At 35.8% G+C, this 18,121-nt stretch overlaps 4 protein-coding genes across 4 annotated transcripts in view; 2 read left to right on the forward strand and 2 right to left on the reverse strand.

The window, feature by feature from the left end:
- The window catches only part of LOC111508743 (activating signal cointegrator 1 complex subunit 1), a 144,668-nt gene that overhangs the window by 93,406 nt on the left and 33,141 nt on the right, over positions 1-18,121 (reverse strand). The window lies entirely within an intron of this gene.
- LOC111508738 (uncharacterized) lies at positions 2,019-3,167 on the forward strand. Its single transcript, XM_023164340.2, has one exon. It carries the CDS (start codon positions 2,207-2,209, stop codon positions 3,011-3,013), a length of 807 nt encoding a protein of 268 aa, XP_023020108.1. The 5' UTR covers positions 2,019-2,206; the 3' UTR covers positions 3,014-3,167.
- Positions 5,749-8,038, reverse strand: LOC111508739 (histone H3.3A). The gene is made up of 3 exons (XM_023164341.2): positions 7,882-8,038; positions 7,243-7,537; positions 5,749-6,266 (listed from the first exon to the last, which is right to left on the reverse strand). Exons 2-3 carry the CDS (start codon positions 7,522-7,524, stop codon positions 6,138-6,140), a joined length of 411 nt encoding a protein of 136 aa, XP_023020109.1. The 5' UTR covers positions 7,525-7,537; positions 7,882-8,038; the 3' UTR covers positions 5,749-6,137.
- dgo (ankyrin repeat domain containing protein 6 diego) overlaps positions 17,549-18,121 on the forward strand; it is an 80,912-nt gene continuing 80,339 nt past the window's right edge. The window contains exon 1 of the mRNA XM_074171411.1: positions 17,549-18,067. The gene's annotated coding sequence lies outside the window, so the exon portion shown is untranslated. The remainder of the gene's footprint in view (positions 18,068-18,121) is intronic.

Raw genomic sequence — 18,121 nt, forward strand, 5'->3', positions numbered from 1 at the left:
GTTGATTTGTTCTACCTGCAATAAGTACCTAATAATTATTAGGTACTTGTAAATTGTAACTGAAGTAAAAGTATCTCTTTGTTTGAAGGTGATTGACAACGTTTCATGATTAATTTCACTAGTTCAGACTTTCATTGTCTAATATATAAAATGATTTGAAATCCCTGAAACAACTAAAAAAGAAGAATTAAAAATAATTATAGCTGTAAATAACAATTATATTGAGCAAAAAAATTGAAATGAAATAAAAATGAAATGAAATACAAGTAGAAATAACACAATTACAAAAAATAAAAATAAATACAAAATGAAAATAAAGATAAAAATAAAAAAGTTAAGAGATTTCAAGCCAAGTTAGGTCATGACGTTTCGATTGTTAATATCCATAATCGTCTTCGGACGATGACTGGAACTGGACTGATTCCTTTGAGAGATGACTATGGGTCGTTCGAGTACTTTCACTTATCCCCGCTTTCCATTTTTTCCGCTTCATTGGTTCAGTGGGAGATGACCGTTTGGCAGGAGTTGGGCATTTTTCGCTTTTCATATGTTGCGTATTTCTACGCTGGCTTGGCTAAATAATGTTGTTGGACAACATGTATGCGGCTTCCTTGAATTTTCTCCTAAACTAATGTTCCTCTCTGTGTAAGATCTCAGCTTGGGACCACTCGATGTTGTGTTGATGGGTCCAGACATGGTCTGCTATTCCTGATTTGCTGGTTTCCCCTCGCTGTGTGTGTTTCTTGTGCTCGGCAATGCGAACATTCAATGAGTTTCACCAATATAGGATTTTCAGCATTCACAGGGTATCTGGTAAATGCAATTCTTGGAATCGCAGTCCACGTTTGGTGGTCTGGTTTTCCTGAGGCTGCTATGGATAGTATTACCGGATCTGAAGTAGGTTCTGATGTTGTACTTGGAACCAATTCTGCTTATAATAATAATGATAATAATAATAATAATAATAATAAAGGTCTTTATTATTTTCAAATAATATACATATAGATTTTAACATTGTATGCAAAAAAAAAAATAAAAACATTTCTGAAAATAAAGGGCGAAGTTCATTTTCTGCAGACAAACGATAGTTTTACTACGAAAATGTTCTTCCACTTAACCCTAATACAGTGCGTCGAAGAATTCATATGCGTTTGTACATGTAATTGACAAATAGACAATGAGAGAAATGAGTGATAAGTGACGAAAATCGTTATGTTTGTTGGTTTGGCAGCGGATTATTTCCAATAATCCTGTGATGTAGGGAAGTGCAAGCACTGGTTGTGACGACTTCTCTTCCTTGCTAGGCTCCTGCTGTCTTTTAGCCAAAATCTTTTCTACAATCGCTTTGGAGTAGTCATTCCGTTGAAGATCATTTTTGATGATGTCTAGTTCTTTCTCGAGACCTTCCTTCGTGTTACAGAGCCCGAAAGTACGCTCTAATAGAGTCTTGATGATTCCTCTTTTAGTAGATTGATGGTGGTTGGATTCGTCGTTCAGATACTATCCCAGATACTTTCCCACGTATCCTACTATCTCTTCGTAGAAGAGTACATAAGTCACTCAAAAGGGAATTTGGAGAAAATGGACATACACGAATCAATATGTTTGTGCCACAGAATTCTCTATAATAGTCACTCTACGTGGTTCTATAGTGATTCCATAATGTATAGAGATTGTTGGTGGCCAGATTTTGTCAGCTATATAATTCCTCATATCTGAACTTTCTAGAGGAAAATCTATTATAGCATTTAATCTATCTCTAAATCTTTTTGTTGGTTTATGTTGCTCGGGGAAACTAATGGATGAGAATTTTGTAACATTTTCATTTGAGGCAAAAACGTCATAGTCATTTCTGAGAATTTAGTGCCTACTATTTTGAAGTTATAGTATAATTCAATTAACATGTGGATATTGATGCAACGCTTGCCTCCAATTGTCTATTTGTTATGATAGACGGGATGGGCGCTGAGTCCCGTTACGGGATGCTAGCCACAGCCTTTTTGTGAGTTATCTGACAGATTGACAGAGACAAAATCACAAATGACAATAGGAATAAAAACACTTGAAAAAAATTCAATGACGTTATTCAAATGATAAAGTTATAACAAGAAAGAAAAGAGGTGATTCCCAGAACAGCGTACAATCGTACAGTGTCTTTGTATTTGTTAAGTACGTTATATGCTTCGAGTTCTTATGATACTTTACCATGGCTGAAAATAGTGTGGAATCCAATTTTGTATCCATGAAGCCTGCTGTAGAATTTTTGAATGTTATGGATCAGTACTGTTACAGTGAAGACTTGATTTGTACTTACAAATTCAATGATTATATTCCTCAGGAAGGTGATAGAATTGCTATTTTCAAAGTAGGTTGGTGTTTCGTGAAGGATTATGTTGTTTTCGAATGGGCCCCTGTTGGATCCACAGAAACGATTCATACTATTTCTTTCAATAAACACATTCTCCCAAAAAACAACATTGAAATTTATCAGATATGCTATTTGAGTAGTGAGAATGAATTACATGGAGCAAGTTCTTCCTTCCAATTTTCATCCGAGAAATCTATTGTGGTAAAGTCAGAAGAAGTTCCGTCTGCTTCTGTGTTTGAAGAGAAAATCAAAAGCAGCCCAGAAGTTCTTCATTCATCTGAAACTGAGCTGAAAAACCTGAAAGAAGAAAATGCCTTGCTGCGTAGCGCACTGAAGGCATTAACTTCGAAAACTCCTGAAGAAACGAAAAATTATGATAAAGATATCAAACAACTTTATGAAATAACTGACCGCCTGAACACTGCTTTGAAATTACAAGATCAGGAAATCAGTACCTTGAAGATGAAGATTAAAGAAGCTGGAGAGGAATATAAAAAGATCTATCTTGAGAAATATAAAATGGAAAAGAAATATGAACAACTGAAAAGTAAGAAGGAATGTGAATATCTACGTACTGCCGATTTATTAACTTTTGACATTGATGAGTTGAAATCCATCCCCCCGTTTCCCTTCAGCAAGGAGTGAAGCAGTTGCTTATCAATATGTAATTGATTGTTCTACCTTATGCTTTTCTAACCCACCATAAATATTGTAGATTTTGTTATTTACTTCATTTGTCGAAATATTTTTAATGTTGTTTTTCTAGAATATTGTAAATATAATGACATTTAATATATAACTAGGTTGTCCAGATTTTATTTCCCAATGTTAAATTCTTGAATTCAGTCCAAAGTCCAAGCATGAAGATATTTTCAGGACACCACAATACATTTTGAAAACCATCAATTTAAAAAATTAATGCAACCCATTTACTTTTGAAAGGTAGTTTATTTATACATTTTTTTTGAACAATGGGAATGTATAATATTCACTTTTTATTTTCATGATTTTATCTCTTCTACAAAATCTACGAATGGCTATTGATTCTTGGCAAATGTGTTTAAGGTTATATTTTTATGGAATACTACACAAAAATTATGGCTTTATTTTGGGTGTGCTATTCCTTGAATTAATTATCTACAAGGTGTGAGGTTAGGAAAAAATTAGCTTTGCGACTTGGAACTTGTGATATTTGAAGAGTAATTCTTTGTATAATGGTAATAATACCTAAGTTTTGACTCTCGTGAACATTTTTGTATGCTGAAGGTACGAGCACAGAGGGTTCTGTGGGTACGAGATAATTCAATACAGGATGATCCTTGACAACAGGCAAGGGTGCTAAAGTAAGGGCTATGCCTAATTTGTAGACTGGAGTATTTTTTTCAAAATGGGCATTAAATATTGAAAGTATGTACAGAAAATGCATATTCTGGGTTAATATTGAGAACTGAGACGAGCTATATGTAAAAAAACTTGATTAACCCTTCAACATCCCCACTTTACTCAAGCTGCCGAAACAGCTCGAAAAATTAACCAATCATCTGGCAATAATAGTGTTGATGAACGCACTATTCGATGTTAGTTTGCGAAATTCCGTTCCAGAGATGTATCTGAGCTTTGAAGATTAGCCCCGAAGTGGTCAACTTACGAGTAATCCCGGAAGAGGATTTGAGGACCCTGACCCATCACAAACGGTGCGTGGGATAGCGGAAGAACTGGGCGTCAGCTCACATGGGGTTTTTAATCGTTTGAAACGTATTGAAATGGTCAATAAGCTCGAAAAGTGGGTGTCTCACGATTTCAACGATAGACAGAAATTATAACGTTTCGAGGTTTGTTCTTTGCTTTTGCTCAACCAAAACGATCCTTTTTTGGGTCGCATCACGTGTGATAAAAAGTGGATTTGACCCACGATTTGAAGAATCGACACAAATTGTCATTTTAGAGGTCTGTTCTTCTTTGCAGGTCAGTGGTTGGACACCGATGAGCCACCCATCAGACAGTTCCCAAAAGCATAAACCCACCAAAAAAGACTATGGTTACTGTATGGTGGTCAGCGGCTGGTCTGATTCACTACAATTTTCTGCAACGGGGCCAAACCATCACAGCATAGTCCTATTGCGAGGAAATCGACGAAACAGAAAAAACGACTTGGTCCGTTTCACAACAAATCACCGTCCGAAAATTAAACGAATTGAAGTTTTGCCTCAGCCATCATACTCCCCAGATCTCTCGCCAACCGACTACCATTTTTTTAAGCACTTCGTTAACTTTCTCACTGGAGGAATCTTCGCCAATCAGAACCAGGCAAAAACGGCCTTTTCCGACTTCATCAAATCCCGAGCATATAATTTGTTGCTGACGGAATTGATCGACTTGTGTTACGTTGCCAAAAGTACAGTGATTCAAATGGCGTTTATTCAATTGAATTGAATAATTACTCACCGACATATTACAGTTTAAATTAGACTCGAGAAAATCGACAAAACTTTTGAAACAACTTAACATCTTTCAAAAAGTCAATAACACTCCTGCATTATTAAGGAAAGCAAAAATTTTAATGAATGCGATTTTTTTCTGTTTTCCCCTTTCGCTTATAGTTTGGAGTAGTGCAAACTATAGGTTTGAGCCACTGGAACTTTCCCCTCAAAAAGACTTGTTTGGATTCACAGACTTTATTCAAGATACGGCAAAGACTGGATGCTTATTGAGCCTACTTGCCGTCAGCGTTTTATGATGTGCTAAACGCAAAAGGGAGGACTTCATATACAAAACTTGCCTGAATCACCGTCATTGTCTAATCCTCAAACCGTAGTGTTTACTTCTATTACGGTGTCTATACCATTGTCTAAGGATTTATACAATGTCTATAAGGTGCCTGAATAATCTCACATGTTCAAGAATTGGCAACACCGCCCAAGGATCCTACTCTATTCCAACTTTCTTGATGGAAGTATGACTAGAAAACCATGGATAACTACATATAAATGTAAATTTACAGGAATCCTGGTCAATCTATACATTACAGATTTCGAACAAACCTAATTGACGAAGTAAACATCTTTGTGGATATCCCTGTAATGAATTTCATCATTTTTCTGTACTCATCTTTACCTCTTCATATCTAATCCAGAGACGGTTCATCACCTGAAGATAGACCTATTGATTTGTCTTGAAATTTCATTTAAGGTTTAACGGTAAAAATATGTGTTATAAATGTGGAACTGCGATTTTTCTACACAGCCGCATGTATCCAAGATCTCTCTCCAAAGCAGACTAACCAAATGAGATTTTATTGAAAATGTGAACGATAGACGATTGATTTAGAACCTTTACTAATACAATCATATTCATCACGTCAATGGAATAAAAAGCCAGACTATATTCACAACTGAGTTATATTCCGAATCAAGACAGTACAAGACTTAGAATTTTATAAAACCTTAGAATCTAAAAAATTATCAACACATGACTATAAAATAACTTAAATCTATGAACTAATACATCCTGTGAAAAATTTAAAATAAACTTCCATTCGAACACAACCTGTGATACAAACACATACAAATAATCGAACGATATGATATAAATATATATAAACAAAGTAACCAACACCTACGGAGTTGCAGATTGTTAATATATATTGTGCATAGGAATGATGGTCATAACATATCCAAAACTATGTTTCTACTTGGCAGGATGGAAAGTTCGTAAGAAAATGAACAAAAAAAGTTACAATGAATTCATGTAAGAAGTGATATATAATAAATTAAGCTCTTTCTCCACGGATTCGGCGAGCCAACTGGATGTCCTTAGGCATAATAGTTACTCTCTTTGCGTGGATGGCGCATAAGTTGGTGTCTTCAAACAAACCTACTAAGTAGGCTTCACTTGCTTCCTGTAAAAATACAACAGTATTAAGTACAATGTAAGTAAGCACAATTTCTAGAATTGTGGGACACACACAGATATAAACCCAGGAAATGTATACACCATAATCAAAAACAAACAAGGTTCCTTGGGAGATCATGCCAAAATAATATCACAACGACTAAGAACTGCTTGAGTGATTTTAAATAAAGCTCAGCCGATTACTCCTCAAACTATAATGACTGTTGAAGATGAGGAGTGTCAGCACGGGAAAATCAGAAACTGTAAGAAACACAAAGTCTGCTGCATTCATCAATATATTGAAAATATGAAGAAAAAAAATGTTCACTAGGTTTGAATTACAATAGTTATCTAGTAATAAAGTTATTTATATGGAGACCACTCAAAATTAGAAAATCTATAAAGTAAGGAGAAGACCGAAATCTCTCCAAAAAGTTATTGCATCGACTCAAATAAGGAAAACAAACTAGCCAACAATAGTTTGTTTTCCTGCCTGACTTGCTGATTTCTTCCATTCTTCATAAAACGTCACTGATAAATTTCATCAAAATAGTTCAATAACTAAAAAATATCTATATATGACATGGAATGGTTTTATTAACGATTAGCCGTTCCTGTTACCTACTTTGCTGTAGACAAACTTAGAATAAGATAAATCTTTGACTTATCTACTGTTGAACAAACCATATTTACTTTAGCAATATTTCTATGCAGTCTTGAAAGTCCGCTTTTTATAAATTTCCATAGACTTTTAATGAATCAATAATTGACGGCCATCTTATTACTTGGAGTTGTTCTATCAGCTTCTACTGACTTGATAGTATCAAAATTAGAGGATTATTGATAGCCAAATCTGATACATCGGACTCTGCTCGAAGGAACTTAGAATCAAATTGTGAAAGGTATATAAGGAAATGAAACAGGTAATAGCGAAAATGGAATAAGCAACCAAAATCAGTATATAAAAATGCAAAAGTCATTACCTGTAGAGCGCCAATGGCAGCAGATTGGAAACGGAGATCAGTTTTGAAATCCTGTGCAATTTCTCTCACTAACCGTTGGAATGGTAATTTTCTGATAAGCAATTCTGTAGATTTTTGGTATCTTCTGATTTCTCTGAGAGCTACTGTACCAGGACGATAACGATGAGGCTTCTTTACTCCTCCTGTGGAAGGCGCCGACTTTCTTGCAGCTTTTGTAGCTAGCTGTTTACGAGGAGCTTTACCTCCTGTAGACTTACGTGCAGTTTGCTTAGTACGTGCCATCTCGAATTACGACCTAAAAAGAAAAACTAATAGTTCGCGCCAAAACTTACTAGCAAGTTAAAAAAATCACAACAGAAGTATACGTTGTATATTCAAAATTTTCCTCGAAAGAACAATGTTTGCAAAGTGTAAAACAAAGATAATTTTATCCTAGATACTTATTGCTAATTCCAATTACAAATTCTCCCACCAATACAAAATGGCGTCGTCCTGCCTAAACAACAGATACCAGCCAAGGTCCAAACATTTTCAAATTTTCACGAAATTGTTTGAATCTTATGCAAAAAAAGACTATCAATGATCGTGGATGAAATTATCCAAAATATACTTCGTTTCAAAATACTTCAAATTACTCACTGTTAAACAACGAAAACAACTCCAAGCTCAACACAATAACGTGAAATGAAACTCTGACTAGTCTGAGTGAATAATCGAGAAGTACAGCACTCCAATAAATAAGGCAATCAGGTAACTAGAACTGAACAGTGACGCCAATTGAAGCGTTTTCATTGGTCAACGTTCGAAACTTTCTGAAATTCGATTGGTAGAAATATAATGATTTTTGAGTGTCACCAACCGAAATATTTATTCATTCTCCTGGGGAAAATAAATTGAAACGCTTCCAAAATTCAATAAATTAAAAAGAATCAATATTTTTCATCAATTACTCTCTCACATATATTATTTATTGCAAGTTCCTTTGAAACCTAAGAATTCATTAAACGTTACTTCAATTTTGCCAAAATAATTCTGAGTGGTTCACTTTTGATGTCTTTGGATGTGTTTTGTTGGCAATGATCTCATTCTAGATAGGGTCATTCATTATATGTCTCATAAGTGGTGCTAGGTGGAACCACAAATGCATGAGATCGATCCCATCGATGAAGTTTTCACAAGGGGAATGTCACTGCTCTCAATCTGAATTACGACTTTGAACTCGAAATTTCGACTTTAATCTCGAAATGGTCACTTTCCACTCGAGACTTTCTCTCCGATCGCAACAGAGGACTCGAAGTCGTCAGTTCTATAAAATATATGATCATGTGTAGAAGGAGGCGATCAGCAGGAAATAAAGTGCTTTTGTTGAAAGAAAAATTATTGAAAAAACTTAGGGTGGCAGCATTGCCTTGAGAAAGACCGCTGCGCCCCCGGACGAAGCTTCTGTTTACTATGAACAGGAGAGTCTTGGCCAAATGCGCTCGAATGAGGAGCAAAGATCTTAGAAATCACAGAGAGAGAGAGAGACTTTCAACCTCAGAGCTTTCAACTCGAAATTACGACTCGATTGTATCGATCGATTCGATATCATATCACTTACAAGCAGTTTGAACTGCTTCTGATATCTTCCTGTTTATTTGTTCTCTTGTATGACTTATATTGTTTTATTGTTTATAATATTCATTCACTTATACACATTAACATTGATATTATTATCCAAAGTTTGATACTCTATTAGTAAACTCACCATTGTGCATGCGAAAACATATTGTTTGACTGAAAAAATATTATGTTCTTGAAAAAATTATACCAACCTATATTTTTGAACTCAGTTTGTAATGAGATGGATGTATAATTATATCTTTTTTTCGAACTCTATTTTTATTGCTGTAACCAGAAGTGTTCTTAGGCATTTCGTTAAAATTCCGATTTGTAAATTCGAATTGACTAGCTATGCCATTGGACCAATAAACTGGCAATGTAATAACATAATTGTCTCACCTCATATATTAATTATACCGGAGGATTTTTCATATTTCAATTCTTCACCCAAAACCATTTAGGCGCGTAACAAATGTCCTTAGAAATATAGTTTGATATTTTTTATATTAGAAAATATATTGTACCATTGTTTTCAGTGGTTCCCAAAGAGCCAACTCACTTTCACGTATTCACGTACAAGTATACAGCATTTTGCAGATAATAGTCAATAGTAATTTTTCTTTATTTTATTAGAAACAAATCATGCCTCGGTTTTCGTAGCATTGCATTTTAGTTGGTTTCTGTTTTTTTAAGGACAAAACACAAAACACAAGTGTACATTTTTCTGGTTCGAGACAATGTTCCAAGCTTTTGAGTAGCAGTCTTTGCATTTCTAGCGACATGATTGTGCCAAGACATTTTGGTGTCCATTTTAATCCCCCACAAGCTTATCGAAGCAGAAAACGGAATTGTCTGTCCTGACATTATTTTATCCAGTTCGGAGACATTTATCTTTTTGGAGAAAACCGATGCCTGAGTTTTTGTGGCATTGATTTGAACCTGGTTACCCAATTCGAAATCAACTCTGGATCCTCATTAAGATATATGCAACCTCCTACTGCCGGTGAAGATGTGCATCAACAGCCGATGTCCTGGAATCCAAATAGAATGACGAGACAAATGTGCAAAGCAATATATTGGATTCTTGTTTTTGCCAATGAGTCGTTGATATACAAAAAAAAAGAGGGTTGGAGACACTAGGGTTGACAGTGTCGAGAGATATCCATCGATGGCCACTTGCCACTTGTCGAAGATGTTATTTGGAGGGTGATGTTTGGGTTCCAATATTCCGTGATAGGTCATCCAAATGGTAAAAAGAGTGTTAATTATGATTGTCGTCAGCAAAGAAAAATATTGTGGTACCAATGGCATCCAATGTGGCACGTGGCGCCTTCCTGTTGAAACCACATGTCATTGGTGTCTAGATAATCCAATTCAGTCCAAAAGAAGTTGGTAATCATCGACCTATGTCCTATAATAACAATAATAATAAAAATAAACGTCTTTATTACTACAACCACACAAAAAAATAACAATATTAAGTTCTAACTACATATATAAAGTTATAATGAAAGGCAAAGTTCGATTTTCGCAGCTATGCAAATAACTGCTAATTTGTTCTATATTGCTCGTCATTTCTGTTGATCGTTCAAATCGTGGGGCAACCATTTTTCGAGTATTTTGACTTTTCCAATACGTTTCAAACAATCAAAAACGGCAAGGAAGCTTACACCTAGTTCTTTTGCCATCCCGCGCACCGTTTATAATAAGTCAGTTTCAACCAGGGTCCTCAGATCCTCATCCTGGATTACTGCAGGTCGACCACTGCAGGGATCATCTTCCAGGCTAAAATCTCTGGAACGAAATTTCGTCGACCAACGGCATAAAGAGTGTTCATTAACACTGTCATTGCCAAATACCTGGTTGATTTTTCGGGTTGTTTCGGCAGCGCTTTGGTTCAGTTCGAATTCGTAGAGATTTTGCCGAAAATCGCTTGATGCCATTATATAGTAGATATGAGCTTGAAAGAGGCGAAAAATTAAAATTTGGAAAAAAAAAATGAACAGCATCAATGTATGTAGTACAAAATTCTCTATCGTCCAGTATGTACCACGACACAATAAAATAAATGTTTATTGAGATTTGGAGCTACAAAAACACATCACATTGAAACGGACAAACATTTTGAAACAACCAAGAAAAATGTCAAACACACCCTGTAAATAACCGTGATATTCTTGAAAAAATGCGTAATATAAAAACACAATCTACGTTTTTGAGGACTATTCGTGAAGTGGTGGCCAAATTCGAGTCCACTGGTTCAGTAAAAACGATCGACCAACATCCGTACGTCGACGAAACGCAAGATCTGACGAAAACATCGCTGCTGTCTGTGAGAGTGTGCAGGAGAATCCGAGGCAGTCGATTCCACGTCGCTCACAAGAACTGTTCCTTTCGCAGACCACAGCTTGGCAAATTCTGCATCGTGACTTGGCCCTGCATCCGTACAGAGTTCAACTGACCCAGGAACTGAAGGTGAACGACCATATATAAGGACGAGTGTTCGTTGAATGGGATCTGGAGCAGTTGGCAAATGACCCTAATTTTGAATTTCATTTGTTCGGACTTCCATTGCCTGATATTATATAAATGATTTAAACTCCCTGAAAGAACTAATAAAAAGAAGAATTAAAAAATAATAGCTGAAAATAACATTTATGTTAAGCAAAAATAAACCCTGAAATTAAATGACAGTGAAATAAAATACAAATAAAAATAGAACAATTGAGCATAACATTTAAATAACGTTGGTGTAAGAAGCACTCCAAATCATACAGAGGAAGCTATCCGAAAACGGGGACCTAAAAGATAAAACGAACTTACCTATAGGAATAATTATGGAATTACTAGGATGCTGTGTACGAAACTGTTATTTCCAACTGAAGGACGAATTCTTTACATGAGATGAGGGACTGCCAATGGGATCGCCACTTTCACCAGTCATAGCCAACATATATATGGAGAGGTTTGAAACTCTGGCCATTGAAGAAGCCCACAAGAAACCTCGTGTCTGGTTAAGATACGTTGACGACACCCTCATAATATGGAACCATAGGAATACTGAACTAGATGCCTTCCTGAAACACATAAACAGTGTAAGACCTTCCATCACTTTCACAAAGGAGAAGGAAGTCCACAGCGAATTGCCAGACGTATTCGTGAAGAGGACCGACACTAAGTGGGAAATATCTGTAATCCGGAAACCAACTTACACGGGACAGTATCTGAACCACGAATCCAACCACCATCAATCGACTAAACGAGGAATCATCAAGACTCTATTAGCCCATGCTTTCGGGCTCTGTAATACGAAGGAAGGTCTTGAGAAGGAACTAGACATCATCAAAAATGATCTTTAACGGAATGGCTACTCCAAAGCGTTGGTAGAACAGACTTTGACTAAAAAACAGCAGGAGTTGTCACAACTAGTGCTTGCACTTCCCTACATAAGAGGATTATCGGAAAAGATAAGAAGAATTGGGTCCAAGAACGACAACATCAGAACCTGCTTCAGATCCGGAAACAATATCCATAGCAGCCTCACGAAAAACAGGCCACCAAACACGGACTACGATTCCAAGAATTGCATTTACCGGATACACTGTGCATGTTTAGACCCATCAACATAACATCTAGTGGTCCCAAGCTGAGATCATACACAGGGAGGAACATTGGTTTAGGAGGAAATTCAAAGAAGCCGCATACATATGTTGTCCAACAATGTATTCAGCCAAGCTAGCGTAGAGATATGCAACATATGGAAACCCATAATCAAGCGAAAAATGACCAACTCCCGCCAAACGGTCATCTCCCGCTAAACCGGTGAAGCGGAAAAAGAGAAACGGAGAAAAGTGAAAGTACTCCCATGACCCATAACTAGTCATCTCTCGGAGGAATTAGTCCAGTCATCACCTCAAGACGATTGTGGATACTAACAATCGAAACGTCGTGAAGTAACTTTTAATTTTTTTTTATTAGTTCTTTCAGGGATTTTAAATCAGTTTATATAATATCAGGCAATGGAAGTCCGAACTAATGAAATTCATCATGAAACATTGTCAATCACCTCGAAACTGACCCTAATTTTCATCTAAAAATCATCTTGGAACGATAACAATATACATGAGATCCAAGAGCGTCCAATGCATTCCGAAAAAGTTACTGTTTGGTGTCGATTTTGGGCTAGCGGTGTCATCGGTCCATATTTCTTTGACAACGATGATGTTTAGGCCATCACTGTCAACGCCGAGCACTAAAGGTAGATGATTATCAACTTTTATCGGCCATAATTGGATGCTCTGGACTCCAACGGCATATGGTTTCAACAGGATGGCGCTACGTGGCACACAGCTCATGCCACATTGAATATTCTGCAAGAACTTATTGAGGACTTGGTCATTTACGTGGAGTTGGTGTAAACTGGCCACCAAGATCGCGCGATTTGACCCCGTTAGATTTTTCTAGTTAGGTTTTCTCAAGTCGCAAATGTATGCGCGTGAGCCACATACTACAGCGGTCGTCAAAGCCAACATTACCCATGCCATCGGTCGAATTCAGCCTGATTTATGAGTCATAGATAATTAATTGGACGTTTTGGATGCGCTTCAGCCAGAGAAGCCGTGGCTATATTCCACACATGATAGCATCAATGGGTCTTTCAAACGGATAAAAATTTTCGGTGATATCTCACACATAGTTTGTTTTATTCAAATTCAAAGATAGGAAACGATCAACGAAAGATCCTATATCATGTAATTAAAAACCTTGATTAGAAAAATTATTAATTCTGATGAAACATGTTTTTCTAGAAGTAATATTGTATTGTGATTGTTTTTTCAAAATCTATCTGTTTTTTTTCAGAATCAATCATTTGTCCAATTGACTTTGGAAATTACCAACTCTTATACAGCGTGACTCACGTTTCTGGAAAACGCAAAGCATGATTTTTCTGAAAATTTCACCTCTCACATTTCCTTACCTGTTCTATCGATCTAAAATATTTTCAGCATTGCGGCGTTGCCACTTCCACCAAAAAATCCTAGCAACTTTATTTTTTTAAATGGAACACCCCATATATTAATACATTTTTGGAATCGCTCTGGTATTTTAATACTTTTTTGTTGATAATGTCCTATACCTATCTCTATCTGTTTTCGAGATAAAAAATAAATTGTGCTAAATATGGTCCAAAACATAGCCTTAATTGAAATTAAGTATATCAGTACTCTCAATTCATGAAAAGTTGATATTTTGATGATAGTTTGAACAAACTCGAAATATTCAAATAACACCAAGAAATCGACTTCATATCATACAGGTCGTGCTAAAATTACTATTATTTCCATTATGCATAAAAGTAGTCGAAAGTTCATTTTTTCAAATGAAACCCCCTGTATGTTACTCGATAAATTGATGGTGGTGAAAAATGCTTCAAGATGATATACATGTCCCTATACCTGAATCGTCAAGTTTTCTTAATAAAGCCGTTTTTGTGAAAAAATAGTTATTCACGTCTTACCTACAACTGTTGAAAGTGGCATTTTATTTTGTGAGTGGGGATTATTGCAAAACGAGCGTCAGCAAGTGGAGCAAACTCACAAGCAAAATAAAATCACTTTTAACAAATGTATGATACAAATTTTTTTGTAAAACGTTACTGCTGATAATAAAAAAATTATAGGGTCCATGGGATTTGAACACACGATCTTTGGATTACAAGGCATACGTTACAACTACATACGCCAACTCACGTTATTTTAAGGAGGATTATTGGTTAGTCATGAAGGACTTTCTACAGTTGGACTGAATACTACTTCGTCATCGTCAGTAACTTCACAGGGATTTAATATTACCAATAGCACAAACTGCATGTGTGAACTTTTCTGAATGATTTTTTGGTAGGTGTTTTGATTGAAGTGTTTCTATCAAAGATATTTTCAATAACAGTTGTACAAAAAATAATTTTAAAAAAATTTGATTTCTAGGTAGCCGTGGAAATATCAAGCTTATAACAGTTTGGTGACTTTTATAAGTAATTGATAAATGGTTATTGACGGTCTTTCAAAAAATCGCCAAAAATGAATGCAAATATTGATTATTCAAACGAAGTTCTTATGAAATTATTTATTATACACGGACAGTGTGATCAAATCATTGCCAGAACTTGTAGAAAATTCAACCAAATGTATCCTGAATTAACACCAATGAACGAGAGGAAGTTTGTAAGATTACAAAATAATTTCCTCAACTATGGCTCAAAGTTTCCAGGGAACAACTGTACCAAAAATCAGTCATTTCTAGGTAAAAAGTAAGATTTTGTGGGCTAAAACATGTGAAAGTACAGACAATAACAGAATAGGATGATTCAAAATAACAAAATTGTAAACAAAATATCACATTTTCTTCAATACTCCCCATCATTTGCCGTCGCAATTTATCTTTGGTAGGCACTGGAGTACTGTATACCCTTTCTGGAGTACTGTATACCGTTTTGAATGTATGAAAGTGATGAAAGGAGTGGCACATTGTATAGCATCCGTAGAAAAAAGACATTGTAGAATAGTCTGATGTACTTCAGTAATGAATAACAATATAAGTGACGGCTTGTGCATTGGAGAACAGGGGAAAAGCCCGCCGGAGGTGCGAAAGTTTTTATGTTGTTGCACGCTTTGCTTAATACTAAAGTTAGGGCATAGGCATGACAATGCGTAAAAAGTGCATGAGGAGCTATGGACTTTATTTTAGTTTGTAAACCATTAAATGGCCGGTTAAGACAGCAGCCCCATCATAGATTTGCGCAATTAACTTTTGCCTGAAATTATAGGTGTCACACGTACGAATTTAAAAATTAAACAAATCGTCAGCTGTGCGCCCAGATGAAACATCATGAAAACACATAAAACGTTCTACCACATTACCATCTTTGACATATCTAAAAACGATTGAAAGTTCTGATGTACAGGTAATATCGGTAGTTTCATCAATTTCCCATGCAAAAAAAGAAACACTTTCACTGTCCTTGCTTATATTTTTCTTAATAATATACGCCACACTGTCTGTGAGCTCATTTTGGTCGGTTTTTGAGGTGCCCGAAAAAACGCTATACATATTTGCCCCATGACATTAAAAGTTCCTTGTAATTGCTGCGATTAATCGAATCTTCGGTTTCATCGTGTCCGCGAAAAACTAATTCTTATGAACTCAAATGAATCGTAATATCGATAAGTCTTTTTAATTTTTAAATTCGACCGATTTTCCATAACCTGATTATCAAAATAAATTATGGCCTCTTTTTGAGCTGAATCTAAAGCTGTTGCTATATTTTGTTTGCTAACCAATTTTAATTTACAAGACGAAAATATATGCTCCTCAGATTTATAATGTCTTTCTGTAGAACGACGTAATTTTTTTAAATCGGAGTATTCTATTTTAGACCACGTTTGGTATTCCGTATAATCATAAGAAAAGGACTTAAAATTATTCGTCAGCGAGCAATTGACTATATCGTTAGATTTTTTAATTTCGTCCAACTTATCCATAATAAATGAAAAAAAACTTACCGAAAAGTGAAAACCTGAAAACACCTTAAAATTGAAAGAAAACACTTTAAAAACACATTAAAAATATTACCAAAAAGCACTGCTATAATACAATACTGACTGTTTTATACACAAATGAAAAATATTATCAAGAAAAAAGAAATATTTTTCAGTCCTGGTCCGTCACGACATCCCGTCCGAATAATTGAATAAAAAACAAACGCAATCGTCCACTAACGGAGACCAACTGGAGGCTAGCCTCCTCTAACGCTATAATTTCTGCAACTGAAATTACAAATCAGGACGTATGTCTCAGATTGGATAGGTCTCGTGGCGCCTGTGTTTTTTAAAGCGGTTGGAGGCTTGGCTCCCTTGCAACGTATGTCATTTATTATTTCCGGTTGATGGTCTATTCGTTATTCGTTCATGGGCGGTGCGTTTGAGTTTTGTTGATGCAGGATACAGTGTGGTAAGTACTACGTAGTGAGTGATAGTGTTTTTTCGGGCATATTATGTATTTATATTAAAAATTAATGGTAAAGTAATGATACCCGAGCATTTTTAGAAAAAAATAATCATAATTATTTGTCAATATCTTTTAATTTATTGCGATGAATAGCCTCAAATTTTATGGGGAGGCTAAGACTCCCTTGCTTTCTTTAACGAGCCGCCGCTGAATATGATGTATTATGGAAATGAAAAAATATAGCCGAAAATTGTAAAAATATATTTCGACATTGATATATACACACGTGTGAATGTCTACAAATTCGCTACGTTTGGGAAATGTTACACGGTTGATTTTCCTGAAAAAAAATACGTCCTATAATCCAAACATTCCTCATCCTCAAACAGAATAATTAAACCTGATGATGTGTATGGGTAGTGAATGATTTCAAGGTGATTGGCTGTACGGCGAGAGAGAGAGAGAGAGAGCGGCATAATGCCAGCTCACGTTACTCGAAATTTCCCAGGTACCCAACAATATAAAATAACGGTAATGATTCAAAAATAGTTACCTAGCGCAAAAATCTAACAATATGTAAAAATATTTACGTTCACGAAGAAAGCCTCATTATGATAAACTGAAAATGTCTTTTCTTGAAGCGAAAACGCTAAAAATAGATTTCAAATAGGCGGATCACCACGACCACTGATCGCGCTTCTCGCGAGTTGAGTCAGTTTGACTTGAAAGGACGGTACATCAGGTTCAGGTGAAACTCCAGTTCACGTCTACTTTGCGTTCTACACAATGCCGTTTAGTTTTATTTAGTACGCGTTCTTGAATGATTGAAACAAGAAATAAATGTGGAAAGTAGATTAATGTATACTACCGCAATATTTCAAAGTGATTGTGCATACAGTTTCTGCATCGGATGTCTCTATATTGACGTTTTCATTACTTCTCGTAGTGTAAGGTTGATTTCGACACCTTTTACAGTGAAATAATATTCAAACTTCCATACTGTTCTCCAGTTAATTCATTTTTCGATCGAGTTAGTGGTGTGTTTCTTTTTTGGCGACGGGGAAGCCCTCTGTTCATTGTAAATAGGAGTACAATATGAATGAGGCGTGGATATACCCGAAGAAAGGAATGTGAAGAACCGGACAGCAAATTCCTACCTAATAATAGGTATTCTCTATGGATATGTAGTACAGTCTCCGAACTAGATGTACCTACCCAGGTAGGTTATATTTATGATACTTATAGAAGAAAGAAGGGTCTGAACTATACCTTT

This window comes from Leptinotarsa decemlineata, unplaced genomic scaffold, assembly GCF_025532065.1.
Source record: "Leptinotarsa decemlineata unplaced genomic scaffold, Ldec_3_MD MMD2_tig00000010_RagTag_RagTag, whole genome shotgun sequence".
In the NCBI taxonomy this organism is placed as follows: domain Eukaryota; kingdom Metazoa; phylum Arthropoda; class Insecta; order Coleoptera; family Chrysomelidae; genus Leptinotarsa; species Leptinotarsa decemlineata.